Below are 12,995 nucleotides of genomic sequence, written 5' to 3'. Positions count from 1 at the left end.
AATTGAAAGGTTTTTTTTATTTACTTAGAAAAAATATCCATCCATATTCCAAGTGGGAGAGACAAGGACATGACGCAAGCACTGATCACATAACGGAAATCGCCATCCATAACTTACAAAAAGAAAAGGGAGATGATATTTTCACTCCCCCGCATTACGCATGCGTTTCCCTTGTAACGTGATTTGAAGTAACTTTTAACACTTTTTGACATCAAATCAAATCATAAAGGGGGTGCATGCGTAATGCAGGGGTGAAAATATCATCGCACAAATGGAAGGAAAAAATCGCGGGCCCCACTTTCTGGTTTAAAAAGTGGGAAAGGTTGGAAGGAGGTGGGTTCCAGATGGACAAAGCAAACGATGGGGCCCGCCCACCGTCAAACACGACGAAGAAAAGCAGCCACCACTAGCGAGAAAAACGATAGTGAAAAGGAAGCCCACTCTAGCGTTACCTGCAAGCTGAGTTTCGGGGCATTTTAGTAATCACCCAAATATGAAACTTTATTAAAATATTTCATACGTGTAAAAATATAAAGTTTTTAACCGCCTATTCTGGGTTTTACAGCGATAAAAATCAACTGTCAGTTCCTCCAATCTCCATGAAAACAAATAACCGTGGATGCAAAGAGAAATTATAACTACTAAAACCCACTAGAAAAAAGAAATAGTAAGCATGCTTAGGCTTTCGACACCCCTTTTTTTTTTTTTTTTTTTTTTTTTCTCAGGGTGTATTGAATCTTGGTTTTTGAGTATTTTACCCACATTTGATTTGGTTCTCCTTTTCGCCTTCCATGTTGCACTTCTACTTGTTTTTCCTTCCACTTCTCTTGTTTCACCGAATTCATTTGTTTTCTTGGGCTTCTCTCTCCAAAGATTTTCAGTGTCCTGCACTTTTCCTCTCAGATGATGCCATTCTTCTTAGCATAGCCCGCCCAAAGAATATATCCTCCGGCACAAATTCGCGAAAACATCAGCTTTTATAACTTAAATTCACAAACCAAAACCAGCCCATCTCAGGATATGTGACTTTTTCTTACTGAGTAAGGCTACAGCACATCTGAACCAAATCGACCATTATAGAGATTATGGGCATGGGCTTCTTCTTCTTCTTTTCCTCGATCTATCTTTTCTTCAGACTAACACCAGCCATAATCCACATTCTCCCATTTGAAGGGGGCAATGGAACCAAGATCCGGAAGGCCTCGGAGGAATAAACACACACAAACACAGACAGCAGCAATTGTGAGCATGGGGCGGAGATAGGGGCGGTAAAGAAGCCCTTGTGCACCAGGAATTCTCTTTGAACACCTCGTCATTGCAACACACCGGGCACAAGCTAAGGGTTGAGAATTCTTTTTACCCTCTTTTGCTTTTACCAAGATCTCATCACTTGAAACTGTTATAGACAGTTGATTGTTTCTCCTGTCTGAAAGCTTCCTAGCCACTAGTCTGTTGTAAGAATGGTTGTGCCTCACGGACGCGTACATGTATGAAGACAGCCCATTTTCATCCAATAGAGAACTCCAGCAGTTCAACCCAATCTACAAACAATTTCAGCAGAAAAAATTTAAAAAAAAATAATAATAATAAATCCGATGGATGCAAAACCAGTCGAAATAGTGTCCAAATTATATAGATTCCACAGGTAAAAGGACTGAAGTTCACTATGAAAAGAACTCGAGGCACTTGGGAACCACAAGATCAAGGCCATGGCAGTGGAAATAAAGAGAAATTAATAAGCAAAAATGAGCCACATCAAATAGTTTCAGTAGAAAGAGGAAGAGTTCTACGTGTTAGGAGAATTTATGGGTCATAAAAAATCAATAGACTGAAATTTGGTAAGTTTTGTAGCTTACCTCTTGTGGATCATTTGTCAACGCATCAACCATCTCCTCCGAATTTTCTGTACAAGCAGCTAAATGTAGAGGTGTGACCCCGCCTGGCCCAGTTAGATTTGGGGGGAAAAGGTACTTCTTTGAAGCACTAATATTGCAGCTTACAGAATAATGGAGAAGTAAATCAATCATTTTCCTGCACTTTCGCTTTACTGCCCTGTTCAAGAGGTGGACTTCCGACAATGTTTCCAATGATTCGCTGGATAACCCATTACTTCCGGAGCTCCTTTCGACAAGTATGTCTAGTAGTGTTTTAACAAGAGCAACCCAATCCCTTTCAACCGAAAATGTGAAGAGAAATTTGAACCGAGTAAGAGAGAAATCGGCACCAGCAAGACTAGACCGGATGCACTTTCTTTGGAAAAGCCATCCAAGTTCATTTAAGAAGTGCAAAACATCCTCCCTCGACCTTGGCCGCACAAAGTCCTGATTTTGGTCTTCTGAAAAGACATCCACCATTCTAGCCTCTTCCTCTAATTCGGATTCAAGGATTCTCAGTTCTCTACAGATGGAAGCATCTGCAATTATAAGAGGAAAGCTGTTGCCTTTGAAACCATTCTCCACCTGCTCGCACGCATTTTTAACAATAAACTTGAGCAACAGTAACTAATGGATTTATTAACAATAAATCAATTGATTGAACAATATCATTCCCCATGTTATCAATGAATCCTGCTTGAATTACCTCAATGAAACAGCGACCCAAAACATTGGGAGCTCCACCGGTGAAATGAAAACTCTCTGAGCTCGAGTCATCATATATGGTACCTGAATAAGATGCTACTGCAACTTCTTTCGACATGTAACCCCCCATAAAGGTGCAATGAATCCTACATACAGTTCAAAGTTTAGCTTATATTTAAGAAGCATAACATTTATCCTTGCTATGGGTCTTCACAGAAAGATTTTGCTCCACTTACTTGGTACAAGGAATGCTCAAATTTCGACCTCTCAAAACAAGAGCAGTCTCCTCCCCACCCACGACTGCTAGAGGAGACACGGAGATTAGTTCAGGGGAACGCCATGATCCCCAGGATTTGCACAGACGTATCCTACCTGGCATTCAATTTTAGACCATACCATCAGAGAAGTTCTGTTTTCAAGAATTCATTTAAGAAGACCATTATCAATTGTTGTTAGTTGTTGCACAATTAGAGAACCAGGTTTAGCACCACAATAGCGAAATTTCAAAAAATAAAAGATAAAAAGAGTCATGTTAAGCTTCTTGCTGAAAGAATAAACGAGAATGAAGGTATGATGCCTAATCAATACTGACCATCTTTATGCGAAGCTAGTTGCTTATCAGTTTGAACCAAGAACCTGCCAACTCTCCAGAAATCCGAATCAGAATCCTGAACTAGGGAACTGACACGCTCAAGAAGCCCTTCTTGGAGCTGCAAAGAAACAGAGAACCTACTATCAATTAAACAAGACTACAAGAGTACAGATCCACTTCTCTGTTTTTTTTTGTTTTTAAAGTTGCACTCACTTCTTCCCAGGCAAAAGAAGGCATAGACAGATAAATTGAGAGAACAACACAACCCGGCCTAATGTAGCTCTCCATTTCTGAGGGACTATTAGAAAGCCAGTTCAAAATCTGAAATGGAAATTAATCACATTATCAAGCTTTTCAGATTATCAGCATTACTATATAAACAAGTGCATTCAATATTTCTCGCTGATCGGACAATATCATGTCCTTCCCAACAGGCCTGACCTGAGTTCGGAGTGTCCCCGGAAAATTACTAGGATCCTTGTCAAAAAGTTTGAAAATGATTCGTCCAGTTCGGTCCTGCATAGGACACAATGCATTCATGCTTCAATTCCAACAATAACAGCACTAAGAGTCAAATGCCTATGATAAAAAGTAACAGTATATTAAGCTCGATCAAGATAACAAGAAAGAATTACCTGGGCATCAGAATTTGAACTAGAAGGTGAGTGATCTGAGCCAGATGAAGAAGTATAGCCTGCTTGGTATCGTAGATTTGAAACTACACCACTCTCAGCCCTTCCATTTGAGCCTTTAAAGAGATCCATACGTGAGATCCAACCAGGACTCGTACTAGTCTCAACTGTCACATTATCTTCGCCACAGATCGAAATCCTGTCATGTTTTGAAATTTCCGTCGCAGAATTTAGAGGAAACAATTTCTGAACAACAGGAGGAGACGATGAAGGAGATGACCTCTCTTCCATAGGATTACTACTATCCGACGAGAAGTACTTCCTGGATGATCCCAATTGTAGGTGAGTGTCATCCTCAGGCGAAGAACTAAACAAGTGCAGCGGCAAATTCGACCTACCCTCTTGAACAGGGCACTCCAAAACTTCTACACTTCTCTCTGCCCTAGCTGGAGGAAAGGCTGGAGTTGGTTTCTTCTGCAAATTGAAAGCATCTGCTTGGTCTAGGCAATTAATCTTAGTTTTGTCATCGCCACTACTATCACTGCTTCCTTGAGAAAGAATTGCAAGGGCATCGGGCGAGCATGCGGCAAATGCAGCGGAAAAAATAGCAAGCAAGTCCGCCGTCGATGGAACAGATGGGCTTCTGTCCATTTTGGATGGCTTTTCCGAAGAAGCTTGCAGAGGGTGCGCAATGTTTAGATCAAATCTTCCCGGTACAGGTAACTTTGCAGAGGAGTTTGCAGAAACAGGTAATGAGTTTATCTTGCTAAGAATCTGGATGAGCCGCTCTCTATCAGGTATCAATGGGCCATTAGTATCTTTATCCACATCATTCCCTGAAAATGGATTATAACTGATGAAATGAAATGTGCAGATGATAATGTTGATAAAATGTAAATGCATTTAGCAAACTCTCACCCTGCAGACGTGCTAAAAGAGTTAACAGATTGACAATATCCAAATTTCCACAACCAGAATTTTCCTGGTTTCCCTGGAGTAACAGCCGGGAGGAAGCATCCTCAGGTTGAGTCTTCCTCCTTCGACGGTTATGCCCGGCAAGCCTTCGTCTACAGCTTCTCTTCCCCTCGTCAAATTCGGAAAGTGGGTGAAATCTGCGAAATTAAAAAAATGAACAAGAGCCAGATCCAAATATACAATTTCCACCCAAATCAAAACTGGTAAAAAAGAAAACCTCACTCATTTTTCAATACAAAAGCCATAACCACTATACAGAAAAAAGAAGGAAAGTTGAAATCTGCATTCCAATCAATAAATTGGTTTTCAGCATAACCCACTTCAATTCCAATCTGAAAATCTTTAAGAGGATAGTCAAATCAATCTAACCTAGACATGACACTATGAAACTGAACTGTGACTCACATACTAGAAGAGATCAAAGATTTCAATCCTGAGACCACAAACAAAAAGAAACAAGTTTATGCCTTTATGCCTACTAAAACCCAGTTTCATTCAGCATAGCCCACTCCAATTCCAATCTGAAAAATTTAAAGACCAAAGACAAATCAACCTAACCTAGACATGACACTATGAAACTGAACTGTGTTCACATACTAGAAGAGATCAAAGATTTCAATCCTTAAGCCACAAAGAAAATGAAACAAATTTATGCCTACAAAAACCCAGTTTAAACCATTCAGAAAAAAAACCCAGTTTAACTCGGATCCATAGACATTCAAAAACGTCAAAAAAATGGTTTACCTGCTACATTGTTGGCAGAACCTCTGCATCTGCTTCCCAACAAGCGCCTTGGCCGTCTTGCTATGATGCTCACAAACCTTATGCCTACGGTGATAATCCTTCGCGTTTGACAGGTTCCCCTTGCAATCATCCACCTGACACATCGGATAGTTGCCACCACCAGGGGATCCAGATCGAACCCGCTTGCTCGCCCTCACTGCCGGCTCATCAGCCAAATACCCACTTCCTCCAAGCTTCAAGGTAAGATTCTCACCATCTTCACCAGGGTTTTCCTTCCTCAAAACCAAAGGCTTTAGGGTTTCTTCCCCTTTCTTTTTCTCCTCTGTGGTTCCCAATCGGAGAACATCAGACTCAGCAGAGGGCTTCGCAACAAACATGACGCTGTCCCAGTCCCAAACCTTTGGGTTCCAATTAGGGTTTTGAAACCCTGATTTCAACAGTAGTTGTTGATGTTGGAACTGTAGCTGTTGCTGGTGCTGAAAATTAGGGTTTTGCCATGACAAATCGCGCTTCTTTGTCATCACAGGCGGTTCACAGAATCGCCTAGGAAGTTGCTGGTGAAGGAAAATTGGTGGAGCAACTTGAGCACCGATCTCCCTTTCCATTGCTCACAAATCTTAATTCAGACAAACTCCAATTTCTCACAAATCTTAATTCACACAAAACCCAAATTGCTCCCAAATCTTAATTCAGACAAACTCCTAAAAATACTGCCTCTGTGACTCTGACCACAACCAAATTCTACAAGAGAACAAGAGGAAAAGAAAATCAGAAAAGCCTAAATTTTCAACCTAATCATATCTACAAAAAAAAAAGAGTTTTTAAATCAACAAAAATATTTCTGCTTTCCCCATTCCCGGTTTTTCGCCCATGTTTTATGCCCTTCAGAAAGAAAGAAAACCCTAAAATTTCCAGATTCTTTCTTTCATCCCCCGTTTCATTGAAAAAACAGATGAAAAAAAGAAGCTCACGCAAAAGACAAATCATTCCAAGTTTACTTTCTAATCAAACATAAAAGAATCACATACCTTACGGATTTCTAGGGTTTCTCCCCATACTTTTCTACCGGAAAATCTTTCCTCCTCACTCGATCTCTCAATACAAAAATTAAAACCACCAAGTCAAGGGAACCACGAATCCATCAAAATTCTACTCAAGAACCACTTCAAATCTGGTCACCGAAATAAAATCAAGAGAACAACAAATAAACAAAACAGTAATTACGGAAACCTCGTCTCCATCTCCCCTCCGATGCCGGAATCCGTAAAATTCTCCACCGGATTTCGCAATTTCTCGATCTTCAACTGTATTTTTGCCCTAAAGAAACAAAATCAAGACCTACGGTAAGATATTTCTCGATCACAAACTGTATGTTTGCTCTAAACACACAAAATCAAGACCTACGAGAATCTCGACTCCATTACCGCTTCCGATGCCGGAATCCGTCAAAATTCTCACCGGATTTCGATATTTCTCGATCTTAAACTGTATCTTTGCTCAAAACAAACAAAATCAAGACCTACGGTAAGATATTTCTCGATCTTCAACTGTATTTTTGCTCTAAACACACAAAATCAAGACCTACGGGAATCTCGACTCCATTACCGCTTCCGATGCCGGAATCCGTCAAAATTCTCACCGGATTTCGATATTTCTCGATCTTAGACTGTATTTTTGCTCTAAACAAACAAAATCAAGACCTACGGTAAGATATTTCTCGATCTCCAACTGTATGTTTGCTCTAAACACACAAAATCAAGACCTACGGGAATCTCGACTCCATTACCGCTTCCGATGCCGGAATCCGTCAAAATTCTCACCGGATTTCGATATTTCTCGATTTTAAACTGTATTTTTGCCCTAAACAAACAAAATCAAGACCTACGGGAAGATATTTCTCAATCTTCAACTGTATTTTTGCTCTAAACAAACAAAATCAGTACCTACGGGAATCTCGACTCCATCGGGAATCCGATCTCCGTTAAAATTCTATACGGACAAATCTAGAGCTGAAAAAGAAGCAGAGAGAACAGATCTGAAAAAAACCTTCTCTCTATCTGATGGAGATTTTGAGGAATTCGAAGAATGTTTAGCGAGTGAAATTCATTTCTAGATATCTGAAAATTTTCTCTCTCTCTCTCTCTCTCTGATGGAGATTTTGGGAATTCAAAGAAAGTTTAGCGAGTAGTATTCATTTCTAGGGTTTGGGCGGCTCTCTCTCTCTCTCTCTCTCTCTCTCTCTCTCTCTGATGGAGATTTTGGGAATTCAAAGAAAGTTTAGCGAGTAGTATTCATTTCTAGGGTTTGGGCGGCTCTCTCTCTCTCTCTCTCTCTCTCTCTCTCTTATGGAGATTTTGGGAATTCAAAGAAAGTTTAGCGAGTAGTATTCATTTCTAGGGTTTGGGCGGTTTTCCTCTTCTTCTTCAGATGCTTTGCTACTTTTTCTTCTTATTTTTTCTCTTTCTATCTCTCTCTCCTTTTCTGTGTCTCTTGTCTCTGCAAGGATCTGGTAAGACGGTAATTTTATGAGGAAGTTTGGGTTTTTTCGTAATGGTGGGCCATGCAGAAGAGTAGTGGAGAAAGCAAAGGAAGAATCGAGGGTAGGACGAGGACCCCTCCTTCAATTATATCATGGGGTTATAAAGTAAGGAATTTCCAACAAACACTCTTTTTCTCTCTTGTTTCTTGCTTTCCCTCCTATTTTATTTTTACAGAGACGACTTCGGTAAAAAAGCTTTGGACTTTTTATGACGGAAATGCCCTTCTGTCTTTCTCAAATGACTCCCACCACCTCATTCCTATTCAAAATAACTGAATTAATTTAGGGTGATGGTAAATTCGGGGAAATGATATATGCAGCCCATCCAAAACAAAAAATGATATATGCGCCCCTTTTCATTATTACGAAAATAACCTTTACTTCTAACATCACTATCAATGCCCTCTATAAATAGGGGTTTTGGCAAAAGAAATCTTGTACGTTGCTTTATTTGAAAAAAGAGTATTCTTGTGTGACAATCTGCAAATAAAGTCATCACATTCGACTGAATTTTGCAAATCAGGTCATGCCATCAATTTGTGACCAAAATACCCACGGTGGATTGCTTTATACTCATAAAATATCAAGGGAAATGATAAATGCGCCCATTTTCATCAGCCGGGACACTCAGCTGCAGCTCACTGTGGCAATCAGGTCACTTCATTCCTTCAAATGTGAAGTACATTACCTCCTCTGCAGTCATAGATACACTATAGCTGGGTGTCCCTAGTAATGAAAACGGGCGCATTTATCATTTCCCGAGATCAAAATGTCCTTATATGTAAAATAATGAAATTTACCTAATAAAAAGATCAAAATACGCGTGGTTTTCAATAATATATTTTTGATTAGTGTGGGTCCCACGATATGCCAAGTGTAAGGTGGTGCCTGCCATATTACGCCTAATGTTTCGATGGCGTAGGGCCCATTTTTTACACCCATGCATAGTATGGGACAGGAATGGTAGTATATATTGGAATGATACTCCCACACTCGATTCAAAACATACCATTGACTATCATAGATAGTTTGGTCGTCTTAGAAAGTAATTTTCGGCTTTTAAGATATAAGGATACTTTGGTCTTTTTATGAGCTAAACAAATCTTTCATGGGCATTTTGGTCATAAGTGATGGCGACCTTATTTGCAAAATTCAGTGATGGGAAATGTAATTAGCACAAACATATTTTTATATTTGCACAAACCCAAGTGTCCTTTCTTCTTTAATTGGCTTGTGAGAGCTTCTTAGGAAATGTAATAACTTTTTTACCGCTCTTTAAATACTAAAAGACAAGATAGTTTGTGAAAATATCAAAACATGGCTGTGCTGACGATATCATTTCCCTTCGGTTAAATATTTACTAGTTACCCATCAAAAAAATATAAATATTTACTAGTTGTCTAACTAGGAGACTGTTTTTGCAAATAAAGCAGAGTAGAAGACTTCATTTGCGAAAATCCTTTATAACCTTATCTGTGCACGTGGTAATAACAAGAGTAAATAAGTGCCCTGTTCATTTACTGGAATGCCCTTATATTTTTTCATTTTCTCATGGAATCGTGGTTTGCATGACAGACACATTGATGTGTCCCGGTGCCTGCCCTATAGTTTTAAATCAGTCAATGAAAATCCAAAAAGAGTGATTAATCAACCCATTAATCATTGTTAGTTTTGGATTTTGAGGCCAATACTGAATTTATATCTTAAAATAAAAACAATATTGTGTCTAATAAATGAACAGGGCTTTAGGCAGTGTTTGTTTTAGATTCTGGAAAAGTGATTATGATTCTGGGAATCAATTATGTCAATAATCCTGCTCGGTTATAAAAAAATATATTTTAATAAAAATGCCATATGTTTGAGATACTTTCAGAATCGATTTTTGGAGTCTCCATCATTGATTATGGGCCAAAAAATGCTTCTAACCTTGTTGTCGACGACTTTGGGTGTGATCACACCAGAACAAATGAACTGAATTCCATTAGAACTCCGAAGTTAATCGTGCTTCAGCGAGAGTAATTGTTGGAATAAGTAGTAAATCTGAATAATCAAAATTCTACGATTCTTAAGCTTATTGGGAAGTGGTAATGAAAGAGAGACCAATCTATGGCTTACTCGAACCCAAAATGAAGTAATTCAAACCTAAGTCAGTTACTCGACCCCAAATTTGACCAACTCTACCCAAAATTTGTGTCCTATTAAAAATTACAGAATTTAAATGAAACTGTAAAAAAACACATTATACTTATTGTTTTTAACGAAAAAACAATTACAAAAGTTAGTTTGATGATGATGGAGGAAGGAAGGTTGAGTCGTGCCACACGATCACTCTCCAAAAGAATCTATCCGCCTCCTACGGTGCAAACGGGATCTGCGAATCAACGCTCCAAGATAAAAACAGCCCAAACAGGTTCCAATCCATGTGCACTTCCTGACCGGTCCACTTCGAATCACCTTGAAACTATGCTTAGACACGAAATGAAATGGAGGAAGATAGAGCAAAACAGAAGGAGAGAACTTTGCATTTTCTATATAAACCAGTATACTTTTTGTATAGGAATTTCTGTCTTAAAAATTTGTGTGTAGAGAGGCTTCCTTCGCCCAAGAGTCACTTTCATGGTTGTTGGAGAAGATAAAATGGTGCACATTAATGGGAGCAATTACAAAAAAGTCTAGGTAAAATAAAAAAAGATTTGGAATTAATGGAAAAAATAAAAACAATTTTTATCAAAAAGTTTATTTTTATTTTCCCAAACTCGTACTTCGGGCCTCCACCTCAGCCTAGCGCGTGCGTGTGTTTATATGAACTTGGATTCATGTAAAACTAGGTCACCCAAAAAATTCCAATGCCCCCAAAAGGCCCAAGCCTTTGCACCACTCCACCTCTTATAAGGAGTTGAAACTTTCTAAACATTCTAGAATTGGAGTTGAAACCCATTTCGCACACCCCCAGTTCTTTGGTTCAAGTGAAAAGACGAGAGCTTTTGAAAACAAAGGGAGATTTGAATTTTGAATTTTCCCACTAAATTTTTAAGTTCAAAAAGTACCTTTAAACTTTAAAATTTCTAGCAGTAGTACTGGGATTGGTGACCTAACAAGGAGTCCATGTGTTGCACCCTTGTTTCTGGCTTATCTATCAAAAAAAGGAAAGGGGGGGGGAATTATATGGTGCCCTCACCGGCATGAATGTGCACCCTAAAAAAGCTTTGTGGGGCCCACTTGTTTGGGTGATCCAACCTTGATGTATATAAGGTGGGCCCAGAAAACATTTTCCAAAGGATGAGCCTAACCCTCCAATCCATATAGGCTTTTATACTGTGTCATCCATTTTAAACCTCAACAAATCCAAGGGTTAGGAGCATCTTGTGGAGAAGATGGCTCACCCTATCTACAGTAGGGGCCAACAAATGAACGGTTTAGATGACCCAAAAATGTAGGATTGTGCTGTTATGTGTATTTTCTTATGTTGTATGTGGGGTTAGCTAGTGCATAGTTGTGGGTATGTATTTTAGTGTAATGGCCATTAGTTGTGGCTAATGTGTTTAGGGTTGTGGGAGTTAGTTACTTGTGATGTGTCTTGTTAGTGGGTAAGTGTGCTTGTGATGTGGCACTCCCTTTTGCTTGTATTTATGTAGTAGCAATTCAATGAAAAGAGGAGGAGAAGATAATTTTACAGCAAAGGAAACTTTGTAGGAGAGTCATGGTTCCTCTCGAATCGAGCCATTAGGAGGTCCGGTTGCCTCGAATCAACCTCTCCCCCTCTTTTTTATTTTCTTTTTGTTTAATTCTGTTACGGCCAATTAGGCAGGTGACAAATTGGTATCAGAGCGGTAGATCTTATGCCATGGCTGTGCCGCCAAATATTTTGGAATCCCTACGCGATGATTTCCAGCAAATCAAAGTGTTTTTTTTTAAATGATGGAAGAACACCGGCGATTTGCGGAAAGCTTGAAAAAAATCGGCAAATAGATCAAACAAATGCGTAAAGAAAGAGAAAAGTTAAATATTGAAAGTGTTGATGTTCATGTGGAGAAAAATGCGAGAATCGATGGCGACAAGAATAGATTTGTTAATGACACCACTAAGGATCATCATGATCATTTCATCATTTTGAAGCGGCTTCATGAAAAATCTTATTTCGTCACAACTTTGATCACGATGGATTTTGGAGGCGAGGTTCAACTGATCGCGACCATTAAGATTTGGGACCCTGGTGGAATAAGTTTTTCTCCAATAACTTGACCTTGAGGACAAGGTCGTTTGTAAAGGGGGAAGGAATGTTATGTGTATTTGCTTATGTTGTATGTGGGGTTAGTTAATGCATAGCTGTGGGTATGTGTTTTAGTGTAATGGCCATTAGTTGTGGCTAATGTGTTTAGGGTAGTGGGAGTTAGTTACTTGTAATGTGTCTTGTTAGTGGGTAAGTATGCTTGTGATGTGGCACTCCCTCTTGCTTGTATTTTTATAGTTGCAATTCAATAAAAATAGGAGGAGAAGATAATTTTACAGCAAAGGAAACTTTGTAGGAGAGTCATGGTTCCTCTCGATTCGGGCCATTAGGAGGTCCGGTTGCCTCTTTTTTATTTTCTTTTTGTTTAATTATGTTACGGCCAATTAGGAACGTAACATGTGCCATCCATTTTCTAGGCCTGAGCAGTCACCATATAATTTCTCCAGAAAAAAAAATGATTGCTAAAATGACCAAAGCCCTCTTTATATAACATAATTTAGAAATTTAATACTCCCAAGTCCCAAACCCTACTTTTGATTTCAAACCTTGATCAACCTAACTTGACCCAACGGATGCCCTGGGCCTCTTGGCCATAAAGAAGTGATTCTATTCCACAAGTGCGCTATGATAAAATACAGAACGTCACCTTCATGCATCACAGCTCCAGTAATTGGGGACTTCCATGGATGAGTGTGAAAAGTTA

General features: G+C 39.2%; 1 protein-coding gene across 1 annotated transcript; it reads right to left on the bottom strand.

The window, feature by feature from the left end:
- Window positions 1–474: 474 nt before the first annotated feature.
- Window positions 475–8,013, bottom strand: LOC143850844 (squamosa promoter-binding-like protein 14). The gene is made up of 12 exons (XM_077360116.1): window positions 6,947–8,013; window positions 6,551–6,839; window positions 5,523–6,263; window positions 4,722–4,915; window positions 3,807–4,639; window positions 3,613–3,687; window positions 3,385–3,492; window positions 3,172–3,289; window positions 2,816–2,951; window positions 2,581–2,725; window positions 1,857–2,459; window positions 475–1,541 (listed from the first exon to the last, which is right to left on the bottom strand). The coding sequence occupies exons 3-12, from the start codon at window positions 6,125–6,127 to the stop codon at window positions 1,137–1,139; spliced, it is 3,222 nt and encodes a 1,073-aa protein (XP_077216231.1). The 5' UTR covers window positions 6,128–6,263; window positions 6,551–6,839; window positions 6,947–8,013; the 3' UTR covers window positions 475–1,136.
- Window positions 8,014–12,995: the final 4,982 nt, after the last annotated feature.

Source organism: Tasmannia lanceolata, unplaced genomic scaffold, assembly GCF_043159265.1.
Source record: "Tasmannia lanceolata isolate RefF3 unplaced genomic scaffold, GAP_Taslan_0.1 ptg000003l, whole genome shotgun sequence".
Lineage (NCBI taxonomy): Eukaryota > Viridiplantae > Streptophyta > Magnoliopsida > Canellales > Winteraceae > Tasmannia > Tasmannia lanceolata.
This window is presented reverse-complemented; position numbering and strand designations above follow the sequence as displayed.

Excerpts from the sequence above, each read along its gene's own strand:
- LOC143850844 (XM_077360116.1), bottom strand. The coding sequence starts at position 6,127 with ATGGAAAGGGAGATCGGTGCTCAAGTTGCTCCACCAATTTTCCTTCAC. Across the intron at positions 2,952-3,171 it reads ACTAGCTTCGCATAAAGATG|GTAGGATACGTCTGTGCAAA; the intron begins GTCAGTATTGAT and ends ATTGAATGCCAG. Across the intron at positions 2,460-2,580 it reads TGGGTCGCTGTTTCATTGAG|GTGGAGAATGGTTTCAAAGG; the intron begins GTAATTCAAGCA and ends GCGTGCGAGCAG.